Source organism: Dromiciops gliroides, chromosome 2, assembly GCF_019393635.1.
Source record: "Dromiciops gliroides isolate mDroGli1 chromosome 2, mDroGli1.pri, whole genome shotgun sequence".
Taxonomy (NCBI): Eukaryota; Metazoa; Chordata; class Mammalia; order Microbiotheria; family Microbiotheriidae; genus Dromiciops; species Dromiciops gliroides.
In genome coordinates this window covers 468,529,421-468,555,496 of record NC_057862.1, presented here as the reverse complement: position 1 = coordinate 468,555,496, position 26,076 = coordinate 468,529,421, and the positions used below count along the sequence as shown (strand labels likewise).

General features: G+C 40.9%; 1 protein-coding gene across 2 annotated transcripts in view; it reads right to left on the bottom strand.

The window, feature by feature from the left end:
* The window catches only part of EFR3B (EFR3 homolog B), a 130,535-nt gene that overhangs the window by 40,805 nt on the left and 63,654 nt on the right, over positions 1–26,076 (bottom strand). For both annotated transcript variants that reach the window (XM_043983694.1, XM_043983693.1), the window contains exons 4-5: positions 15,789–15,939; positions 2,524–2,645 (exon numbers count right to left, since the gene is read on the bottom strand). In XM_043983694.1, the coding sequence (XP_043839629.1) occupies positions 2,524–2,645; positions 15,789–15,939 (273 nt within the window). The remainder of the gene's footprint in view (positions 1–2,523; positions 2,646–15,788; positions 15,940–26,076) is intronic.

The following is a 26,076-nucleotide window of genomic DNA, read 5'->3' as shown; positions in this document are numbered from 1 at the left end:
GCCAGTAAAAGAAAGGTTGAAGGGGAAAAGAAAAGGCTGAATTCACCACCCCCATCATAAATTCAGGAAGACAGCTGTGAGCTTGAGTTTAAAGCACCACCTGGTGTAGAAACTGTCATCTGAGCAGCTACTTCTGTCAACTCACGGGAGGCATGTAAGGGAGATGTTTTCACAAGGAGCAGAAATCTCTGCACCTTGACATATATCAAACTGCATTTAGATCATTATGAACATGTATTAGTATCTGGGACATAGCTATGCACACCTGTGTGCAGTTTGGGATTTATGTCTGTGTTTGTTTGTCTGTGGGTATCTATATTGAGAGAAAGCATCAGGGAAGAACATCAAAAGAGGTCTATTTAGGTAACTGCGTGTATTGATTTGGGGAGTATGTACACATGCAAATGCACATGTTTGTGTGTAGATGTTGTGTGGATGTGCATGTGTGTATTCTAGGTGGTCTGCTCTCAAAGTGCTTAAAGATATATTTAAAATATGTGGCACTATTTTGTCATAGGAGATTGTTTCCTCATGCTTCTTTCTGTTAAAAAGCCTTTTAAAACCAAATCTAAGGGGGCGGCTAGGTGGCACAGTGGATAGAGCGCCAGCCCTGGATTCAGGAGTACCTGAGTTCAAATCCAGCCTCAGACACTTAACACTTACTAGCTGTGTGACCCTGGGCAAGTCACTTAATCCCCACTGCCCCACAAAAAACAAACAAAAAAACAACCAAATCTATTTGGGGTACAGTTTTACCCAGATCCCATGCAGTTTTCCTCCCTTTCCATTCTTAGCTCCAGTTTTCCTGTAGCTTTTTTCACCTCAATAACATCTGGAGAGGGGCAAAAAGCATGGTTTCTAGGGCAAACTGCATCGAGTGGGACAGTTTTGTCTGTTTCTGTAACACACTTGAAGAGGCATGGCTAGCCATGTATACATGATAATGGAAAGAATGTATACATAATAAAAGCAGGAATGCTGCTAGCTAAGATAATGACCTTGCCCCTTTGGGCTTAATTTTATTCCCCTACACATCCACATATATACACTCATTTGTTAGCATGGTATAATGGCAAATATTTTAGGATGCAGAAACTGGAAGAGGCTGGACCCCAAGAAGCTTTGACAGTTTATTGGGAGGCTAGCCTCTAAAGCAAATGGTCATTAAGATGTAGTTTAGACACTGGAGAGTAAATAGAAAGACACATAACTTAGTGGTGAGACTTATTCCTCCCAGGCTTCTACTTCATGAGGCTTTCTCACCAAGCCTATTTTCTCCACCTTATTTCTTTTTGGTATTTTTTTAAAAGTAAGTTTACTTTCTATACTGGCTGAGCATTCTCAAAAAGAAACTGGTTGCTCTAAGAAAAATAAATATATAAACTAAACTTGAGGGCACTACCAGGGAATGGCCCAACTCTGTGTTCTAAAGCAGTTGGCACCTGGGGCAAAGAATTTCCAGTTAGGGATTGAGCATTTTCTACCAAAGACTCTGAAAGGAACAACCAGACCATTTCCTGAAGGAAAAAAGTAAAAATGTTTGGGTTTTTTTCCCCTAAAAAGGATGTTTGCTAGTATGGTGACTGTAAAGGATTGCTACTTTCTGAAAGAGCTGGCAAAAAACCCATGGGCTTTAAACTGAAAGAGCATTGGGGGTGGCTAGGTGGTGCAGTGGATAAAGCACCGGCCCTGGGTTCAGGAGTACCTGAGTTCAAATCCGGCCTCAGACACATGACACTTACTAGCTGTGTGACCCTGGGCAAGTCACTTAACCCCCATTGCCCCGCAAAAAAAAAAAAAAAGAAAGAGCATTGCAGAGTCCTTTATGAGAATGAGGAAGAGCTAGCACTCCAGGTAAGGAAGTTAGTTGAAGCTAGAAACTGGAAGTAGACAGAAGCTCCACAACCACATACTCAGTGGAGCCATGCTTAGCAGCATCCACAGGACAAGCAAAGTCATGTCCAAGTGGAGGTTACATGTCTTCTAGAAAGGTGTAGGGGTCAAGCACTGAGGGAGCAATGCAATGACATTACTGGAAGTCAGAAGGTCTGTAACGTCAGAGGCATGTTCTCCCCGCACAAACATATGCCTCGGCCCCACATATTCTCTATGTATATATCTCTCCAGTGGTCTTTATAGGAGTCCATAGTAGATGATCTGTATAGTTATGAGACAAGTATACCTCAGGCTTATGGAGGAAATGTTTTGTTTCTACTTTTCTTACTATTTCATTAAATGCCTTTACTTTGAAATAGTTAATCTATTGTCTGACTAGTAAAGGTAAATGCGTTGGTAGGGGCTCATAAGCTATGATTTTGAATGGCTATAGGCCCAGAGAACCTAGACTAGTCTTGTCTTGGGGGAACCATTCTGTAAGGTGTGTGTGCAGGTGCCCCAGGTGCTATATATAAAAAAAGAAATGGTAGGAGGATAATCAGAACATCCTTAAAGATCTCTCTCTGCCTTAGTCACTAGCAGAGTAGTGTTCTAATTCTCCAGCTTTCCTCCCCACCACCTACTCACTTGGTCTTGATCTCCAAGTCATCATGGCTGGAATGACACATTTCACTGAATCTTGACACGAAGAAATCATAGCTCCGATGATAGGAGGGAGTGTCCTCTTCTATGTTGGCAAACTTCACAAACTTCTCAGAGATAGGAGGTGAATTTAAAAGAGAAGAGGAAGAGAAATAAGAAATGTGAGTTAACCCCCTTCCTTTCAGGGGTCTCTCAGGTTCTCATCTCTACAAAGCACACTTTCTTTTTTAATAGGTAGGGGCAAGTGGCAGCTAGGTGGTGCAGTGGATAAAGCACTGACCCTGGATTCAGGAGGATCTGAGTTCAAATGTGGCCTCAGACACTTGACACTTACTAGCTGTGTGACCCTGGGCAAGTCACTTAACCCTCATTTCCCCGCAAAAGCAAAACAAAACAAAACAAAACAACAACAAACTACTGAGAGAAAATTTATCTTTTTTTTAAAAAATAGGTAGGGGCTATACTACCCATTTTCTGTTTTTGTCTGCCTCTCAGACAGTCCTAGGGAGATCTGAGTTCTAAATCTCCATGTGACCTCAGCAAATCCCTTCAGTCTTGCATGCTAATCTGCATTGCTGTTGAATTTGGAGTAAAGTACTTTGACCTTCAAGTCCCCTGTCTCTTAGATGAAGGGTGGAGTGGGAGGATGAATATAGTTGCTATATCAACTATTCTTCAAGGTCCAGATCAAATGTCACTTATTCCATTTAATCTTCCCAGATAACCTTAAATGGACAGGATTTCTTCCATCTCTCTACTCCTTAACTCTTGACCCCTACACCTTTCTAGAAGACATGTAACCTCCACTTGGACATGACTTTGCTTGTCCTGTGGGATGCTGCTAAGCATGGCTCCACTGAGCATTGGGGGTGGCTAGGTGGTGCAGTGGATAAAGCACCGGCCCTGGATTCAGGAGTACCTGAGTTCAAATCCGGCCTCAGACACATGACACTTACTAGCTGTATGACCCTGGGCAAGTCACTTAACCCCCATTGATATGGTACTTACTTTCACTACTTGATTAGGAATCCCCTATGGACCAGGAACAATATGTATCCAACACTTCACCCAGCATGGTGCCTGGAGTAAGCACTCAATGAATGTACTAGATGTATGTATGGATGGATGGATGGGTGAATATCAATCTGGATTTGAAGTCAAAGGACCTGAGTTTGATTCTTAGTTCTATTGCTTAGTAGTTGTGTGACCTTGAGTATTTAAGTCATTAATTTCTGGTTGTTGTTCAGTTGGGTTCAACTCTTTGTAACCCCACTGGGTTTTCTTGCCAAAGAACTGGAATGGTTTGCCATTTCCTTTCTCTAGCTCATTTTACAAATGAGGAAATGGAGACAAACAAGGTTAAGTGACTTGTACCAAGGTCACACAGCTAATAAGTGTCTGAGGCAAGATTTGAACTCAGGAAGATTTTTGTGAGTCCTACCCAGCACTCTATCCACTACACCATCTAGCCACCCAATTAATCTTAGTTTATCTGAAAAATAAGGATCATAGCTTTAGAGAAAGGATCTCAGAGGTCATCTATTCTAGACCTTTTATCTTACAGATGAAGAAACTAAGGCCTAGAGAGAAATTAAGTGCCTTGTGAGAAATCAAAAACAGAACCAGAATTTGAAACTAGGTCCTCGATCCAAATCCAGCTGTTTCTAAAGTTCTTTGCAGATTCCCAGGTTATAATCTTCTAGAGATTATAAATTTTATCACTGCTGTCATCTTGATATCCTGGAGAGAGAAAGTTTTTAAAAGTTTGTATAAAACCAACAACTAGGGACAGCTAGGTGGCGCGGTGGATAGAGCACCAGCCCTGGAGTCAGGAGGACCTGAGTTCAAATCCGACCTCAGATGCTTGACACTAGCTGTGTGACCCTGGGTAAGTCACTTAACCCTAATTGCCTCACCAAAAAAAAAAAAGCAACAACTGACCCTTAATGCTTACAAAGCACTTCACATATGTTATCTCGTTTGATCCTCATGACAACCCTCTGAGGTATGTATTACAGGCCAGTCTACAGATGAGGAAATAGAGTCTCAAGGAGTATAGTCTTCTATTATATATTCTCTTGGTCACTAATTACTTCAGACTATAAACTCCCTGTGGACAGGGATCATGTCTTACATCTTTCATGGTCCACAGTACCTAGCACAGGGTTTGGCACAAGGAAAGCATACATTGAATCCCTGCTGACTGATGGATGAGTATATGTGATGTGATAACAGATAGTTATCCAAATCCTAGCTGGCCTTGAAGCCCCAGTCTAAGTCCCCTCTGGTCCCAGGAGCCCTCCTTGACTGCTGCAGCCAATACCAATCATTTTGCTCTCTGAGCTCCTCTTACTATGGACAGCTTTGTATTGTTTCCTAATTGCTTACACACACACACACACACACATGCACATGAATGTATATACACACATATGGTATATGTATCTATTTACACATATATAGTATCTGCATATGCACACGCACACATACATAGTATGTATATACGTGTGTGTGTGTGTGTGTGTGTGTGTGTGTATGTGTATGGATAGATGAATGGATGCTATCTCCCAACCAGACTAGAAGCTCTCTGAGGACACAGACCAAGTCTTGTGCTTTTTTCCCCAGCTCCTCCAACGCTACAGGTAGAGTGGGTATGTTTAGCCAATATTAAGTTGTCAAAGGATTAGAGACATGAAGTCCTTCTCAATTACTTGCCCTGAAGGAGGGTCAGTCTGATAAAGATCGTCCCAACCACTGCATAATCCATGTGTACATTCAGTGGGCCACAGTTATTGGCAGAGTTTCTTTTACTTTCAGGACCCAAATACCTTCTCCTGGCATTCAAGCATCTGACTCTAATCTACATTTATCAACTTAAATAGCACTACTCTCCTTCACACACTCTATACTTCCAATTTAATTGGACTGCCTAGCTTTCCTTCTGTGTACCCCATACTTGTGTGCCTTCTCGTCCTTGCTCATGGAGTTCCCTATGCCTGGGATGCTTCCTCCTTCTCCCCCTTATCTTCAAAGCAGGAGAAAGAATATTGTCTCTGGAATCGAAGGACCCAAGTTCAATTCCCGCCTCTGACAATACATGTGTGACCTTGGACTAGTCCCTTAACCCTCCTAGGCCTAGAACAACTATCTTACATTCCACTTCTCTCTCAGGACTCAGCTTAAATGCTCCCACCTCCAGGAAGCTGAGCCTTTAGAGGTAAGTGGGATTTTCATAGGTCAAGAAGAGGGGGAAAATATTTCCCAGCTGAAAGAGATCTCCTCTTCCTACAGATACTCAGATGTACTTGTCTGTACCTCTCTAAAGCACTTGGCATTCCATTTTGTATTTCAAGTATGTGTGTGGGTCTTAACTCTCCTAGACTTCAATCAATCAATCAACAAACATTTAGCAAGTGCCTGCTCTATGCCAAGCACTGTGCTAGGTGCTAGAAATAAATACAAAGACAAAAATAAACAGACCCTGCCCTCAAGAAATATACATTCTCTCTAGGGAGTAAGCTCCCTGGGGAAAGGAACCAAGTATTATCTATCTCTGCATCTACTCTCGCTCCCTAGGAACAAGCACAGTGCATCGTATCATAATAAGTATCTGGAGAATGAAAATGCACACAGCACATTCTTTAGAAGGGGAGTGGGGGAAGGAACACATATTTATTAAGCATCTACTATCTGCCAGGCACTGTTAGGCACTTTACAAATATTATCTCATTTGATCTTCACAACAACCCTGGGAGATAGGTGCTATTATTAGCTTCATTTTACAGTTGAGGAAAAGATAGAATTTAAGGAAATATAAGATAAGGAAACAGAGGCACAAAGTAATTAAGTGACTTGCCTTGGGTCATATAGCTAGTAAGTGTCTGAGGCCAAATTTGAACTCAAGTCTTCCTGTCCATAGGCATCAACTCTTCACTGATAGCAGTTGTTGTTCAGTCCTTTTAGTCATGTCCAACTCTTTGTGACCCCATTTTGGAGGGTTTTCTTAGCAAAGATACTGGAATGTGTTGCCATTTCCTTCTTCAGCTCATTTTGCAGATGAGGAAATGGAGGCAAACTGGTGAAGTGACTTGCCCAGGGTCATACAGCTGGCAAGTGTCTGAGGCCACATTTGAACTCATGTCCTCCTGACTCCAGGGCTGGTACTCTATCCACTGCACCACCTAGCTGCCATTGATAGCAGTGCCATGATCTAATCACTCTCCTTTCCAATTACCTCTGTTCAAATCCTTCCTTTGATACTAACAAGTAAGCTGCGTGACTTTGGTCAGGTCACTCCCTTAGTCCCAGTTTTCTCACTAGTAAAAGGAGGGGATTGAACTAGATGGTTTCTGAGGTTCCTTCCAAATCTAGGTCTAGGATTCTATGCTCCATTTCTGATTCACACTCATTAATACAGCTTTAGTTTTCACCAGACTCACGGATCCTTTATTCCATCATTGATGTCATTTTCTTGGAGGAACATCACAGCATCAGTCTCCTTGTTGCCTTGTACCTGTCTCTGTCGATTCCCACCTTATGCATGGCTTTCATTCAAGTACCAAAGATGCCAGAAGTCTATTCTATGGTGATGACAGCTGCCAAGAAGGTGGCCAGAGTGAGAGCCCAAGACTCTGAAGCGTGGAACACTTCAAAAGCCTTCCAAGCTCTGAGAGTCAGCGCTTTAGAGATTACCCTTTCAGCACTGCCTAAATGAAGGAGAATGCTAAGCTTGCTCAGGCCTGTTACCGTCTGGCTCCCCCAGCCAAGGCTGGGAGAGACAAAGGAGAAGAAAAAAGGAATCTTTCATCTCTTTGGAGTCAGGGTGGCTTTTTAATCTATGTGAAAATGGAAGCTGAGCTGGTCTGATTCACTATGCCAATCCATCTGGGTTCTTGAGGGAATATCTGTTTTCTGCAAAGAAAATGTGTCGTCAAGGTTTTGAGTGTGTGTGTGTGTGTGTGTGTGTGTGTGTGTGTGTGTGTGTGTGTGTAGTCATATTGAGGCAAAATGAGAAGTCAACCTATAATTGAAATCATCATGTTCTTCATGCTCACAGCAACTTTATTCACCCATATGCAGTTTTCTTTCGACTCTAGGCATAGAAACAGGGCTGTATTCCCTCTTCTGACTGAACCCATTCTCTTCAAGTCAATTTCAGTTATCCCTTCCACATTGAGGGGGGGTTAATGCAATTTGGAAAAATCTGTGAAAATTTTTGGCCCTCCCATTGTCCTAAACAAAAAGTCTGAATTATTATGGTATTAAAAGATAAAACATGTTGATATTATACAATATTCTACACATATTTGATCTATTTCTGAGTTTCTAAACTTCTGTGTCATCTGTGCCTTCTGCAAAACTCCCACCAAAAAACCATTTAATTTCTTATGCTGTTCCATGATACATCAATACTGACATGGGGAAAGTTGAGATGTGGAAGGAATAACTGTATTAAGTTTAACAAACATTTGAAAATTCAAGTTATTCATCAATCAATCAACAAAATTTTTTTATGCTCCCACTCTGTGCCATCAAGGATACAAAACCAAAACTGTCTCTGCCCTCAAAAAACTTACATTCTGATGCAAATAGGTGACGCCATGGATAAAGCATGGGCCCTGGATTCAGGAGGACCTGAGTTCAAATTTGACCTCAAACACTTGACATTTACTAGCTGTGTGACTGTGGGCAAATCACTTCACCCTCATTGCCCAAAAGAAAGGAAGGAAGGAAGGAAGTTAGGAAGAGAGGGAGGGAGCAAGGGAGTGAGGGAGCGAGCAAACGAGAGAGAGAGAGAGAGAGAGAGAGAGAGAGAGAGAGAAAGAAACAAAGGAGGGAGGGAGGGAGGAATGAAGGAAAGAAACTTACATTCTACAGGAAGGAGAAAACAACACGTACACAAGTAAATACAAAGTATATACAAAGTAATTTTGCCAGGCAGCTGGTAGCACAGTGGATAGAGAGCAGGATTTAGAAGTAGGAAGACCTGAGTTCAAATCTAGCTGCAGACACTTACCAGTTGTGTGACCCTGAACAAGTCTCTGTGCCTCAGTCTCTTTATTTGTATAATGAAGATAATAATAGCATCTACCTCATAGGGTTATTGCAAGAATAAAATGAGATAATATTTGCAAATCACTTAATAAATCTTATTATTAACTTCAAGAGGGAACAAGTGCTAAAAAAAAAAACCTGGGAAAGGAAGGGTCTTGATAGGTCTTTTGTGGGAGGTGGCACCTGAGTTCCTAGAGCCATAGTTTATAGGATCATGGCTCTAAAACTGGAAGGGGCCTTGGAAGCAAACTGGTCTGACCCCTCATTTTATAGATGAGGATACAGAGACCCAAGGAGGTTAAATGATTTACTCAAGGTCATAGAGGCAAGTAAGCATCAGGGGTAGGATTTGAATCCATTATCTTATGACTATAGAGCCAGTGTCCTTTTCACTGAATCGCATAGGCAGAAGTGAGGAGAAGGGAATTTCTCATATTGGGGGTGGGTGGGACGGTTCTCTTCCCCACAAAGGAGAAATTGGAAAACCTCCCATTGGTCCATTTAGAAGGAGTGTATCAGGGATAGCATACAGTACAAGACTGTGGTTTTTAAGACCCTCTATCAATTGGTCTTTTGTTTATCTAACAAACCTTTATTTCTTATAGCTCCCTATCCATAATCTTCATTCCAACCAAAGAATATGCTTAAACACACTGTGCAGCTCTCATTTTTCAAGTCACCATGTAGCTCTTTCCTTTCTCTTAATTTATGCCCCAATATTCTTCTCCACCAAACTTATGCCTTCTTAAAAATTCTTTGCCCTATCTATCAGTTGAGGAATGGCTGAACAAGTTGTTGTATATGATTGTGATGCTATACTATTGTGCTATAAGAAATGATGAGCAGTATGCCCTCAGAAAAACTTGGAAAGACTTACATGAACTGATGCAAAGTGAAGTGAGAATAACCAGGAGAACATTGTACACAGTAAAAGCAATATTTTATAATGATCAACTGTAAATGTCTTAGCTATGATTAGGAATAAAATGATCCAAGACAATTCTGAAGGATTTATGATGAAAAATGCTATCCATCTCCAGAGAAAGCATCGATGGAGTCTGAATGCAGATTGAAGCATACTTTTTCTTTACTTTAAAATTTTTTTCTTGTTTTTTTTTGTCTGTGTTTTCTTGCACAATGTGACTAACATGGAAATAAGTTTTACATGACTGTAGATGTTTAACCTATAAAAAATTGCTTGGCTTCTCAATGTAGGTGGCAGGGAAGGGAAGAAGGGAGAAAATTTGGAACTCAATTTTTTTGTGTGTGTGTGTGGGGGGGGGCAATTGGGGTTAAGTGACCTGTCCAGGGTCACATAGCTAGTAAGTGTCAAATATCTGAGGCCAGATTTGAACTCAGGTCCTCTTGACTCCAGGGCTGGTGCTCTATCCACTGCACCACCTAGCTGCCCCCAGAACTCAATTTTTTTAAATGTTAAAAATTGTTTTTACATGTAATTGGGAAAAATATTAAATTAAAAAATAAATAATTAGTACTTTTCCTTGTCCTATCAATATGAGAATGGCTAAAGAAGCTTCTTAAATTTTTTCCACTTGGGCCCCTTTTTACAACCCCAACATTTACTTATGTGACCCCATATGGGGTTGTGATGCATGATTTAAAAAGCTTTGCTCTAGGAAATGATTAATATGATAAATGTAGAATAACATAGGAAGATATATCTGAACTGATGAAAAGTGAAGCAAACAGAACCAGGGGAAAAGATACATACAATGACTACAACAATATAAATGGAAAGAACAAGGTTCCCACCAGAATCCTGGACTTGTGCCACTGGAAGCTGAGCTCTGATAGATGAGCTTTCACCCTGTGATGCTGCTGGCACTCCAACTACTAACCTCAGTTTCCCTTCCACCTGGACCTTGGATTTGGCCTCTAGGAAGCCAGGCTCTGATAAACTATTTTTCAACCTAGCTTGTAATAAACCAGGCTTCCATGCTCTCTCTCAGCCATTTCTACATCATGTGGTTGCCATATATGAAACCCCACCTTTCCAGTTTCCCCATTAGAATGGAAGCTCTTTCCAGAGAGGTACTATCTTATTGCTTATATTTGTATTCTGAATGCTTAACATAATTCCTGACACATAGTGAATACTTAATAGTTTTCTGTCTATCCTGACTACCAAGAACAAAATGATCAAAACTGGATGCTATGGAATCAAATCCCTCCTAGATCACCATCTTGTCATGGTGAAGGGGTTTGCGTAGTTCAATGAGACTATGAGCTATGCTGTGCAGGGTTACCCGAGATGGACAAGTCATGGTGGAGAATTCAAACAGAAGGTGGATCATTGGAGAAGTGAATGGCAAATCACTCTAGTGTCTTTGCCAAGAAAACCTGATGGGCAGTATTAAAATGCTAAAATATATGACATTGGAATGGCATGCTAACAGGATCATAAAGAATCAGACATGACCAGACATGAGTTTGGTCCCCAAAAAAGAGCTATGAGAAGGCACTTCTAACTACTTTCTTTGGGAAGATAGATACCATGAGCATAGAACACTGCATATATTATAGGCTGTTACACTATGTTGGTGAGTTTTGTTAAACTGGGGTTTTTTTTGCCCTATTTTTAAAACCTTTATTATCAAGGCTTGCTTTTTTGGAGAGAGAGGAAGGAGGAATACATTGGGCAATGTAGGTGATGTTGAAATGGATTTCCAAAATGGATTTAAAAAAATAAAAGTAAAAATGTATTTGTAAGGTTCATCCTCATAAAGCATTGCCTCCATGTAACTCAAATACTTCCTCTCCCCATTGTCTATTCTTCCTACATCCACAAATTCATAATACTTACATGTGTCTATAGGATCTTGGAGTCAGGAACCCTGAGTTTAAATATAAGCTCTGTCATTTACTAGTTAAATATTTGGGGCAAATATTCTCCTTCTATAAATGGGAATCATAATACCTACCTTTCCTACCAACCTCACAGGGTCATGGTCCTTTTTAGGCCTCAAAGTGTTATGTAAGGCAATTTGTTGCCATAGTTTTATAAAACAATAGATTATTTATGCCTGCATTTATAACAGCTTCCCAGGAGACCTACTCTTTAACTTCCTGTTGTGATCCAGATCTCCTGAGACCTGTAAAGTTCTGCCTCTTCCTCACTGAAAACATATAGCTGTCAGCCCTTTACAGCCTATACCCAAAGAGGGCATAAAACCTAAAAGACAGAGATCATATAGTCTCTGCCTAGAATCGTTCACTACAACCCTGTTTTATAGAACTGTTTGTATTGACTTCTTTGTCCCTGCCTGTCTTTATCAACCTCTTAAAACTTGAACTCCCCTGCTTACTTGGAATCCACCTTTCTTCTCCTTTCTCCCTTCTTGTTATTTCCATCTAGACATAAAGCAGGATGGTTCATGAGAAAATTGTACTGGAGAAGGTCCTGGAAGACGTTTCTGACTCTGGTTCATACTAGCAGCTATGTAACATTAGGTAAGTCACTTAACCTCTCTGAATCTCAATTTCCTCATCAGCAAATGAAGGCATTGGACTAATTGATCTCCTAAATTCCCTGCCAGAATAAAGTATGATGTTCATAAAAACTACATCTCTATATTCATGAGCCTTTTCATTCCTTTTTTACATAATGTATTACTTTTAAATTTTAAAATTCTTTTTATGTTTTTTACATTATCTATACTGCTCAATGTATCTCTCTTCCCCTTTCAGAAATCAATTCTTTATATAAAAAAGAATAATAAATAGAGAAAAAAATTCAGTGAAGTTGACCAATAAATCAAAAAAGTCAGATTTTATATGCAGTGATCCACAGCCATAGTCTCCCACACCTACATAGAAGCAAGCAGAGGTGCCATATTATAAACCCTTTTCTACATCCAAAGACATGATCATCTTGACATTTGTCTAGCCAAAACTCTCGTTCCTGGCCTCTCTTGGACTGCCACAGTCTGCTACCACTCAAGACAAACTCAGAAGCATCCTTGACTTTCCCCTTTCCCTCATCTTCCATATCCAATCATTTACCAAGCCTTGTTTCCTCCTATCTATCCCCTTCTCTTCACTTACACATATATGGTCCTAGTTCAGTCCTTCATCACCTCTCACCTAGACTATAAGAGAATAATAGTGTTCTAATTGGTACCTAGGTTCAAATCCCTGCTCTTCTGACTAGCCCAAGCCTGCCTAGCTTAGGCAATATGTGAAATAGAGAATCATAATAATAACTATCTACTTTGCAGGCTGATTATAAGGATCAAATGATGCAATGTATATAAAGTACTTTGCAAATCTGAAAGTGTTTTATAAATGTCACCATTGATGTTACTGATGCTCAAATAAGATAATATACACAAAGTGTTTTGTTAACTTTAAAACCATATGGATCCCTAGCTGCTTCGTATAAATGTCAAAACATTTATGCATAGGTAGTTTCAAGACTAAGAAAGAAGAGGGAGGAAAGGGTTTCATTAGCACTTGGAGAGAAAAATACAGAAACATTCCTTCTGTTGGTTGGGGGAAAGTAAAACATGGGATTCGACCATTCCCAGGTAGAATCTTTGCATTTTCCTCATAGAGAGGACCTAAAAGAGTCATTGTGCAGGAAGCTGGAGAGATACTGAAATATTGTGGGGGTTTTCTTCTTTCCTGCCAATTTCTTCCTTGTGGTAGTCAAATGAGGGAGAGACTAAAGAAGAACAGAATTGGGGCTAGAAAAGCTGGTAAGGCTAATTTAATGCTAAGCAACCACAGAGCTGGGAGAGGTCAGCACAAATTGCTTGAAGCAGGGGGTAGGAGGAGGAGGAGGAGGGAGCATTAGGAATATTTTTAATACAAAGTTAACCAAGAGAGTGAAAATAAGGGTCTCCCCTTTTCTTTATGCCAAAGAAGGAAATTACTAAAAATGGTGAAGAGTTAACACAGGTAGAATATATCCTTTATCTCTTAGTCTTCTGAGTTTATTTCTTTTAAAAGGGTGCCCTAAACATAATCATTAAATAAAACATTTGCTTAAAGTTTGCTTCAATTTAAATATTTTAATCAAGAAGATATCACATGTTAATTGAAGCATTTTTTTTTTTTTGGCAGGGCAATGAGGATTAAGTGACTTGCCCAGGGTCACACAGCTAGTAAGTGTCAAGTGTTTGAGGCCGGATTTGAACTCAGGTCCTCCTAAATCCAGGGCCAGTGCTTTATCCACTGCACCACCTAGCTGCCCCCTCAAAGGAGAATTGAAGCAAATCTTAAGCAAGAGCTTATCACATATGGGGCTGCTATGTGGCACAGTGGATAGAGTGCCAGGCCTGAAGTCAAGAATACTCCTTTTTGAATTCCTAAGTTCAAATCTTGTCTCAGACACTTACTAGCTGGGTGACTTTCGGCAAGTCACTTAACTCTCGGCAAGTCACTTAACTCTGTCTGCCTCAGTTTCCTCACCTATAAAATGAACTGGAGAAGAAAATGGTAAACCAGTCTAGTATCTCTGCTAAGAAAACCCCAAATGGGGTAATGAAGACTTGGGCATGACTGAAAAACAACTGAACAACAACAACATATTACAAATAAAAAGCTTGGAAAATTTCTGATTGTCTTGCTGAATCAATTAATGTTTCAACCACAGAACAAGCAAGAGCTGTTACCTGCATAATCAGATCATAAATTTAGACCAAGAAGAGTCCAGGCATGTCATCTAATTTAACCCCTATAGGTGAGGAAACTGATGTCCAAAAAGGCTGAGGGATTTGCTCAAGATCAGAGAGGAAGTAAGTAGCAGAGAGAGGATTTGAACCAAAGTCAAAGTGAACTCAGGGGTATGGAGTCAGGAAGAACTGAGTTCAAATCTGACCTTGGATTACTCACTAGTTGTGTGACCCTGGGTAAGTCACTAAACCTCTGTTTGCTTCAGTTTCCTCAGCTGTAAAATAGAGGACACAATAGTGCCTTATCCTACAGAGCTGTTGCAAGAATCAAATGAGATAAATTTATAAAGTGCTTGGCACAGTGCCTGGTACATAATGTTGTCGTTCAGTCGAGTCTGATTCTCTATGACCTAATTTGGGGTTTTCTTGGCAAAGATACTGGAGTGGTTTGCCATTTCCTTATCCAGCTCATTTTACAGATGAGGAAACTGAGGCAGACAGGGTTAAGTGACTTGCCCAGGGTCACCTAGCTAGTAAGTGTCTGAGGCCAGATTTGAAATTAGGAGTTCAAAGAGGAGTCTTCCTGACTCCAGACCTGGTACTCTTATCCACTGTACCACCAAGCAGCCTCGTATGTGATATGCTCTTGCTTAAGACTTGAACTCAAGAAGAGGAGACTTTCTGACTCCAAGCCTGGCATTTTATCCACCATACCACCTACTTGTACCTAACTGCCTGACACATAGTAGTCACTTAAATGCTCCTTCCCTTTCTTTTCCCCCTTCTGAGCCCCCCATTTTGTTGAGATAAATATATAATTTGATTATCATGTTCTTGTAAAGCAAACCAAAGACACAGAGATGGTAGTAATACAAGCTGAGTTAGAGAATCTTAAGACAAACCGATCTAGCCCCAACCTTCCCGCCTTCCCCTCTCCCATTTTAAAGATGAGTAAACAGACAAAGAGAGAAGTGGAGTGACTTGTACAGCTCATTAGAGGCAGCTCTCTTAAATCTACAGTGGAATTTTTTCTCTGCTACATTGTCCTAAGTACATATATTTAAAGGAACATGTGCACAAACTGTCTCACGGACATTCATTTATTTAACTCCAGAAAGGATGGGGCAGGCATCACTTCCCCTGGGTTATTACAGAGAAGCAACATGATTTCCTTTAAGTCCCCACTAAAATCCCACCTTCTACAAAAAGCTTTTCCTAACCCCTTTTAATTCAAAGGTTTTCCCTCTATTAATCATTTCCTCTTTATGCCATATGTAGCTTGTTTGCATGATATCACCCCAATCAGATTGTAAGCTCCTTAAGGCCAGAGATTGTCTTTTGCCTCTTTTTGGATCCCCAGCACTTAGCACAATGCCTAGCACATAGTAGATGCTTCATAAATGTTTATTGATTGATTTAGGGTCAGAGAAAGAATGGAGAATTGAACTTAGTGATCCGGATACCCAAGAAATCTGAGTGGGTGCCCTGTTCCTTACCTTTCATTGTGGTTGAGGCACCCAACAGGCCCTGTCCCACCCCTAGCCACTTGCCTCTGCTTACCGAGTTTGTGCCTAGGATCTGCAGATTGGGCTTCTCAGACTCCAAAAGCTTAGCCACCATCTTGAGGAAGCTTTCTACAAAGAGGTTGATACTCTGACAATGACAGGCCATAAGCAGCTGGTCCAGAGCCTCCATTGCGATGCACACATACCTGGGGAAAAGAAGCATCATGGATATCATTGTAGTCTAGATGCCCTATTCAAAGTCTCAATAGACCTTGCCCTGGTCTTGGAAGTCTGAGGCAGCTCCCAGGATACCATAGGTTCAGATAAGGTCCTCCTCTTCCAACTCCAGTGAATGAGATGTACTATTTGATACAGATACATAGGGAACAGGGGTCAGAAACATTAACCCCCAAATGTGTTCCGAGATCACTCAACACCTTAAGACCTCAAAGAATTTGAAAATCATGGCATTTCAGAATTATGAGGAACTTCAAGGAGCAAACTTAGACCAACTCATCCCAGAAAGGATCCCACTCTTCTATATCAACCAGCTAGTTATTTGTTTTTTTGTTTTGGTTTGTTTTGGTTTTGTTTTGGTTTTGCTGAGTAATGAGAGTTAAGTGACTTGCCCAGGGTCACGCAGCTAGTAAGTGTCAAGTGTCTGAGGCAGGATTTGAACTCAGGTCCGCCTGAATCCAGGGCCAGTGCTTCATCCACTGATTCACCTAGCTGCCCCTTTGACCAGCTAGTTATGTAGCCTCTGCTTGAAGACCTCCAAAATGGGGGGAATCCACCACCTTGGAGGCAGTGCATTCCATTTTTGGACAACTCTCATGGTTAGGAAGTCTTTCCTAACATCAAACTTTAATTGCCCCCATGGCCAAATGGAACAAATTCAATCCATTCTCCATGTGACAGCTTCACATCTCCCCAAGTCTTCTCTTCTCCTAGCTTAACACCCCCATTTCCTTCAGATGTCATATGACATGCACTCAATGCCCTTCACCTTCCTGGCTTCCCTCCATCAGTTTATCAACACGCTTCCTAAACTATAGCACCCAGAACTGAACACAATACTTCAGATGAGATCTGAAAGAGGTACTTTCACCTCCTTGTTACTGGAATCAGAGTTTATAATAAGGACAGGTTTAAAGAGTTGATATGGTCTAATTCCCTGAATCAGGCAGGTCAAATATTATTGCCATCTTATAGATGATATGACTGAGGCCAAGAGATGTTCTTCTATGAGCCTAAACGCTATGCCCAAAGTCAAATAGTTAGCAAGTTATGTGGGGGAAGAGATAAGACTTCAGGTGTCCTGACTTTTAGTGAATTCCTCTTTCCCCTGTATCACTTCACTAGCAGATTGATTATACTCTTGCTCCCTCTCTAAGTTGCACTCCTACCTCTCCTAGTCTTTCTCTACAATAACCCAGAAACCTCTTCACCCAGTAATTTTACTTCACCTCATGGACTTCACATACTGGATGTACCCTCCAGCCCAGGGGACTCTTCTTCTTGCAACCTCTATTTTAAGGACCCCGGACAGCTTGTCTTCATTCCTCTCCAGGCTATAGCTAACTCTAGGTTTTCTCTACAATGGCCCTACTCAAGTAATTTCATCTCCATCACCATCCCCTTTTCAGCTTTCTTTATGTATTATCTTCCCCCATTAGAATGTAAGCTTGTTGAGGGTAGGAAATGTCTTTCTTTTTGCTCTTCTTTGGATTTCTATTAGTGCCTGGCACCAGTAAGTGTTTAATAATGTTTGTTGACTTGACTTATTGACTTGGGGAAATATAAGGTGTGGAATCTTCACCAGATAAATAGTAATAACAATAACATTTATATGGTGCCTCAAAGTTTTCTAGGTACCATCCATTATCTCCCTATAAGTATTATTATCCCCATTTTACAGATGAGCAATAGTAGGATCCAAGAGTTTAAATGACCCATCCAATCCAATAAACATTTATTAAGCACCTACTATGTGCCAGGTAGAGGCAGCTAGATAGCTCAGTGAATAGAGTGCTAGACCCTGAAGTCTGGAAAAGCTGAATTCAAATTCAGCCTCACAGATACTTAGTAGCTGTATGACCCTGGGTAAGTCACCCAATCTCTGTTTACCTCTGTTAATCTCTGTTTCCTCTACTATAAAATGGGGGTAATCACAGGGTTGTTGTGGGGATTAAATAAGATAATATTTGTAAAGTACTTAGCACAGTGCTTGGTACATAGCAGTTGCTTTATAAATGCTCACTCCCTTCTCCTTCCCTCTCCCCTCCCTGCCTCCCTCCCCCCAGCCTTCAGTGCCTTGCCCAAGGTGACGGGTAATTAATAGCATAGCTGATATTTGAATCCATGCCTTCTGTCTCTAAATCCAGATATTTTGGAGACAGGGAATCTTTCATACTGTTCTACTAAATTCAACCACTCAATTTTTTAAATTATTGGGGGGAAAACCACACATATTTCTTCTGCGGTACATGGAAAGGGGAGATAAGAGAAGAAAGGGATGACAGGAAATTACAAGATCATAGGTTCCCAGCCCTGGAGCTAGGAGGGCCCTCAGAGGCCATTTAATCCAATTATTTTGTTTTACAGATGAGAAAACAAGCCGAGGAACATTAAGTGACTTGCCCAAAGCTATAAGGAGGCCAGCTAGGTGGTGCAGTGGATAGAGCACTGGGCTTGGAGTCAGGAAGACTTGAGTTCAAATACAGCCTCAGAAACTTCCTAGCCATGTGACCTTGGGCAAGTCACTTAACCCTGTTTGATTCAGTTTCCCCACCTGTAAAACATCCTAGAGAAGGAAATTGCAAACCACTAAATTTGCTAAGAAACAACACTCGATTTACCTCTTTGCAAGATGGGAAAATCCATATTAACATCAGTTATTGCTCTAGTTGATATTACTCTTAAGATCCTGGAGGAAGGCCCTACCTTGGGGGTGACTAAACCTACTGGTCTATTAAGTGAAACAACCAAGCAAGTATCGATTAAACTCCTACCACATTTCAGGCCCTCTAGAAGACCACAAGCCTACTGGGGGATATGACACATGACCACATAAGTGATACAAAATATGTAAAAAAAAAATAATACATGGTATTCACTAAAGTCCCATATGATGATCACATGGAACTTCATGGTAACCAGATTCAAGTAATACAATTCACTTAAAGGCCTAATTCTTAGCATTGGCATCTGCCATGGTTGTCCCTCCCTGCCCTCCGTCTCCCCCCTCCCCCATCCCTAGAAGCTCAAGTCTATAGGAAGCCTTTCCTGCTGCTGGTGCCCTCCTTCCTTCAAGGGCTTTGTATTTAATTGTTATTGTTTAGTCATATTTTTTTTTATTTGTGTCAGACTCTTCATTATCTAACCCCATTTGGGTTTTTCTTGACAAAGACACAGAAGTGGTTGCCATTCCCTTCTCCAGTTCATTTTATAGATGAGGAAACTGAGGCAGACAGGGTTAAGTAACTTGCTCAGGGTCACAAAACTAGTGTCTGAGGTTGGATTTGAACTCAGTTCTTCCTGACTCCAGGCCCAGTACTCTGTCCACTGTACCAATTAGCTGCCCCAATTACATTACCTTGTATTTGTTCTTTATATACTTATATATACATGTTTTCCCCCTATATGGAATGTAAGCTCCCTGAAAGCAGGGATTGCTTAATTTTTGTTTTGTTTGTTTTTTTTTCCCCTGCTACCTACATTTTGTCTCTCCCTATAGAATGTAACCTCCCTGAGGGCAAGAAATACTTCATTTTTGTCTCTGAATCCCTACCACCTAGCATTGTGCCTGGCAATGCCTGGCACATGGTAGGCAATTAATAAATGTTTGTCGACTGACTGACAATTCACAAAAGGATGGGATAGGTTATCTCCATACCTCTCTACATACCCCACAAAGTCAGCACTCCTGAGTCCCAGGCTATTTCTGTCACTGATTCCATACTACCCCTATTTCTTTCTTTCTTTTTTTTTTTTTAGTGAGGCAATTGGGGTTAAGTGACTTGCCCAGGGTCACACAGCTAGTGTTAATTGTCTGAGGCCGGATTTGAACTCAGGTACTCCTGACTCTAGGGCCAGTGCTGTATCCACTGCGCCACCTAGCTGCCCCCCTATTTCTTTTTTATTGTATGAGAAGCACACAAATGACAGCAAAGTCAATACTGCGTATGCCTGTGATTCTATGTTTCCTTCTTGCTTTTATAAAATACATGCCTCAAATTCATCAGCTAGCCCACTGTGCTTCACCTCTGGGCATGCTTACAAATGGGGCACACAGAGATATTATCTGCATCGAGTCTGTCAAGTATAAGGTCCGACGTTAGCCTTTCACTGAATCAAGGCAGGCAGGGAGAAAAGCCTGCTCTGGGCAGCCTGCCATACTCAGGCTCTTCCTGTCGATACTGCCTTGCCCTTCAAAGAGCCCAGCTGTAGTCACAGTCCAGAGAACCAGCTGTGCTTTGTAGACTCAGCTCTAATGTGTCTCTGTTCTCCTTATGCCAAGCACCAGCTTCATGCCAGAGCAGCCTGGAATCAGGCAAAGCTAGGCTCTGTTAGTTCCTGTGGTGTTAGCACAGCAGCCCAGGACTGAGAACTTCCCTGGGGTTTCAAAATAGATGAAACTGGCATGGCTTGGGCAGGGGGCAAGAAGATGTCACAGGAGAGGACCTCTGACCATGCCCCTGAAACACTGGAGACATCATGGAGGAGCCTAAGCATATATTAGAACAAACCAAAAAGGGCGATAAGGTGTTTTACCTCTATCACAGATCTCCAGAGCCTCCTTTCTCACAATGCTCTAAAGCCTCCCTCTGCACTAAGATAATAGGCATTTTTCACTCTGATTTTCCAGAGGATAAAATGAGGGCAAGAAAAAGACATGGAAGCAGCCAGGGACGACACGTCACAGTTGTTCCAATGTGGAGGGAAAGGTGATGGCTCCCTAAATCCCATAACTAAGATGGCCAATTTCCCTTGTTTCCCAGCTAGGGGTCAGGAGAAGCTTCAACTACAATATTTTATTTTAGTGAACAATAAGGAGCTACTATATGAACATATATGTAGAGGTAGAACGCCACAATTGGATAAAGTTCTGGGCTTCAAGTCAAGAAGGCTTGAGCTGACCCTAGCTACGCAACCCTTAGGGGGTTACTTTATACCTATGTGACTCTGGGCAAAACCCTAGCTACAAAGCCACAGAAGGGTTGTGATCTGCTTCCATGACGGGAGTACCCACCTGGGAAATCTGAAGCTACATGCTCCAGGATACACAAAGACAATTAAGATGCATAAACAGGAGAAAAGTCCCTCATGAAGCTTAGAGTTTAAGAGAGATAAGACACTTATGTGAATAACTGTTAACACTAACCCAAGTGTGAGAAGGGCAGAAAAGAGGTACAATTTCAGGCTCATTACTTCTTGCTTTCCTTCATGGATTCTGCAAAGCTGTCTTGTTTTTCCTTATCTATGACAGTCCCATCTCCCATATTCAGTGCCTTTGCATGGGCTGTCCCCTAGGCCTGGAATGCATTCTCTCTTCCCTTCATTTCTTCCAATACTCAGCTCAAGCCCTTTCTACATTAAAATTTTCCTTTGCCCCAGCTGCTAGTGCTTCCCCTCCACCCCTCCCCCACCACCCAAATTCCCTTGTATTTATTTGACACCACCTACACATGCACATATTGTCTCCCCTGATGGAAGGGCTCATTTCACTTTTATAAATCCAATAACTTACTGCCCATTCCAGTTTGTATCTCTGGTACCTAGCACAGTGCCTAGAATCTATAGTCTCAGATTTAGAGTTGAAAGGAACCTCAAAGCTCATCTAATCCAACCCCTTCCATTTTAGAGATGAAGAAAAAAAAATCTAAAGAAGCTAATTGACTTGCCCAAGACTGCACAGATAATGGCAGTGCCAAGATTTGAACTCAGGCCTTTAAATTCTTAATATGACACTTTTTGCATTGCAACATGCTGCCTTCACAGAAGGCACTTAATGTATGTTCACTGATTCCTTAAATGACAGCTATGAGAGACCTGAGGAAGGTGGGTATATTTGAAGCTCTCTCCTTCATCTCCTTTCACCGGAGCCTAAAGCCTCTAGAAGCTAAGCAGGACAGATTCTTATAATTAAGAACATTAACCAACACTGTCTGCACTTAGCTTTTGGAGGGTCAGGTGCACTCTCTAAAGTCTCTGCTATATCTCCTTGAGGGGAGAAGGCACATTTTTTTAGCTACTTGAGAATATCCCATCCCAGAAGGGGTCCATAGGGAGCATGGGGTTATCTGGGATGCAAAAACCTGGTAGGGACACCTAGGCACAAGACTGGGTCACATAAATTAAGTTCAGTTATAAAGACATGGGTCCAATGCAGTCACTCTACCCAGAAGGCCTGGAAGAAGACAGGGTATGGCAAACCAGGAGTAAGGTAAAAATACTTAATAATAGCTAATATTGACATATTGCTTTAAAGTTTGCAAAGTGTCTTACAGGTATTATATCATTTGATTTTCACAACAACCCAGGAAGGTAGATACTATCACGATGCCCATTTTACAGTTGAGGAAACTACAGCAGAGCTTAAGTATGCAGAGCTCAGGGTCATACAGCTATCTTAGCTAAGGTTTTCCTGATTCCAGGCCCAGGGCTCTATCCACTGTGCCACCTAACTGCCTAGTATAGGGCACATAGGTAGGTAGTATGGCTGAGGTATATAAGAGCTAAGCAAAAGTTAACAAGTAATTCTAGGTTAAGGGCTACAGAATCACAAAATTTTAGAGTTGGAAGGAACCAACTGGGAGACATCTCAGTCCCATCTGTATGTGACCAAGAGTCTTCTCTATAATAAACCCAAGAGATGAAAACAAGATTATTTGGCATAGAAGGCAACTCAAATTCAATAGTGCCTAAGAAGTTCCTGATTGATTTTTCTATTTGGGGGTATGGCATTTGTAGTTACTTTATAGATCTGTATTTGCAAGACTAGCCACACAGATAAGGAAGGAATGGAGGGAGGGAGGAATGAATAAAGAAGGGAGGAAGGAAGGAAAAGCATTTATTAAGCACTTACTATGTGCCAAGCTCTATATTTTAAAGGCTATAATTTAGGCAGCTTTGTTCAGTCATTTGTTCAGTCATTTGTTCAGTCATTTGTTCAGTCATTTGTTCAGTCATTTGTTCAGTCATTTGTTCAGTCATTTGTTCAGTCATTTGTTCAGTCATTTGTTCAGTCGTCATTTGTTCAGTCGTCATTTGTTCAGTCGTCATTTGTTCAGTCGTCATTTGTTCAGTCGTCATTTGTTCAGTCGTCATTTGTTCAGTCGTCATTTGTTCAGTCGTCATTTGTTCAGTCGTCATTTGTTCAGTCGTCATTTGTTCAGTCGTCATTTGTTCAGTCATTTGTTCAGTCATTTGTTCAGTCATTTGTTCAGTCATTTGTTCAGTCATTTGTTCAGTCATTTGTTCAGTCATTTGTTCAGTCCTGTCCAATTCTTTATGACCCCATTTGGAGTTTTCTTGGCAAAGATACAGGAGTAGTTTGATATTTCCTTCTCCAACTCATTTTATAAATGAAGAGATGGAGGCAAACAAAGTTAAGTGATTTGCCCAGGGTCACACAGCTAGTAAGTGTCTGAGGCCAGATTTGAACTCAGGTCTTCCTGATTCTAGGCCTGGCACTCTACCCACTGTGCCACCTAGCTGCCCAATTTAGGTAGCTGCCCTCTATAAAACCAAACTTGGTTAAAATAATAGGGATAAATATTAACTAATCAGTAATTCCCAACCTTCTTCTGGAGAACCAGAGGAAAAGGCACCCTCAAGGAAAGGTATGATGGAAAAAAGAGATATGTTAGTCATATGACAAGAGAAAGGGCCAGTATGTACATGCTTGTGATGTTAAGAAAAAAACAAGGAAAGTGCCCAGCACACTGGGTGAACTTCTCTATGGTCAGCTTCTGGGAGGACACGAATACGAGTCATCCAGAACGGGCAGATACAGATGGGTTCTGTTCTTCTTCTCTGCATCACTGAAGGGAATCTTTCCATTTGATCATGGAGGCATTTGAGTAATCACTAAGGTTCACATATCAATCAAAGGAATCCCATGCTAAAATTCAAGGGAATAGAGTAAGCATCCAGGTACAACTTGGCATCTTCAACTTACAACCACAGCTCTTGGCTTGGAAGATTCTTTGAAGGCCACATAAGGCTTGTTTAATTTATGTCTTCATATCCCCAGATCCTGGAATAGGCCTGTTCCATAGTACAGGAGGTGCTTAATAAATCCTTGTTGATTAATTATTGACTAGTATTCAATATAACCTTATGTTTCCCTGCTGAGGATTCAATAGAAAACTCATCTTTCTTATTGTCAGCCCTTTCTCCTGGCAAAAGCACAAGATTAAGGCTTGGCAGGTAGGCAGAGAAAGTTTGAGCAAAGCTAGCCTAGCCAGCCCTGCCCTTTGGGCTGAATCCTTCAGGGTTTTAACCTGTCTGCCTGTTTTCTCATCCATAAAATGGGGACAATGAGATCATCAATCAGCCAGGGTTGTTGTGATGATTAAAATGAAGTAATACTTGTAAAGGACTTTGCAAATTTTAAAGTGCTACGGAAATGCCCCCACCACCATCATTATTATCCTCCCATGGGTCAGCGTCTTCGCATTTCACATTCTTTGGATCCTGGGTGAGGGAGTGGGTTGTGGGAATCCTGACAATATCTAACAGGGTTCTTAACCTTTTTATGTGTTCTGGATCCTTTGGCAGTCTGGTGAAGCCTATGGACCCCTTCTCAGAATAGCGTTTTTAAATACATTGGATTACCAGTCAAAATTAGAAGGAAATTGGGAATCTTGGCGGGGGGGGGGGGATTTTTTTTTACAAGCAAGTTTCTTTGCTAAAAGCCTAATTTCTCAAAGATATAAGGAACTGAACTAACTTTATAAAAATAGGAACCATTATCCAGTTGATAAATGGTCAAATGTTATGAACAGGCAGTTTTCAGAAGAAGAAATCAATGTTACCAAGTCATATTAAAAATGCTCTAAATCATGAATAATTAGAGAACTGCTCATTAAAACAGCTCTGTGCTATTCACACCCATTAGATTGGCTAACATGACAAAAAAGGAAAGTGACAAATACTGGAGGGGATGTGGAAAAACAGGTACAATAAATACTGCACTCTTGGTAGAACTGTGAAGTGATCCAACTGTTCTGGAGACCAACTTGGAACTATTTCCAAAGGGTGATGAAGCTGTCCACATATTGATTTAGCATTACTGTTACTAGGGATGTACACAAAAGAGGTGAAAAAAAGGAAAATGACCCCAAATTTACAAAAATATTTAAAGCAGTTCTTTTTGTGATGACAAAGAATTGGAAACTGAGGAGATTCACATCAATTGGGGAATGGCTGAACAAGTGGTGGTACATGATTGTTATGGAATACTATTGTACTATAAAAAAATGATGAGCAGAATGATTTCGGAAAAACCTGGAAAGATTTACATGAACTGATGCAAAGTGAAGTAAACAGAACCAGGAGAACATTGTACATAGTAACAGCAATCCTGTAATGATATTCAAGACTTAGTTACTCTGATCAATACAATGATCCAAGACAATTCCAAAGGATTCATGATGAAAAATACTATCCACCTCCAGGGAGAGAAATGATGGACTCTGACTGTAGATTGAAGCATAGATAGATAGATAGATAGATAGATAGATAGATAGATAGATAGATAGATAGATAGAGATATATAGATATGTTCACAGACTCAAGGTAAAGTACACTTGAGTAAGAGAAAGTCCTTATAGTACAACAAGATATTCACAGCAGCACCTTTTTTTTTTCTTTGCAGGGCAATGAGAGTTAAGTAACTTGCCTAGGGTCACACAGCTAGTAAGTGTCAAGTGTCTAATGTCGGATTTGAACTCAGGTCCTCCTGAATCCAGGGCTGGTGCTTTATCCACTGTGCCACCTAGCTGCCCCCACAGCAGCACTTTTAAAAATATTCTACTTTTCCCCCAATTACCTGTAAAAACAATTTTTAATATATATTTTTAAATTTTGAGTTCCAAATTCTCTTTTTCTCTTCCCCTGTCCCTGAGCTGGTAGGTAATTTGATATAGGTTATACATATGTAATAATGTAAAACACATTTCCATATTAGTCATGTTGTTAAAAAAAACACAGATCTCCCCCTCCCAAAACACACACACACACACACACACACACACACACACACAGAGTGCAAAATAGTATGCTTCAGGCAGCTAGGTGGTGCGGTGGATAAAGCACTAGTCCTGGATTCAGGAGTA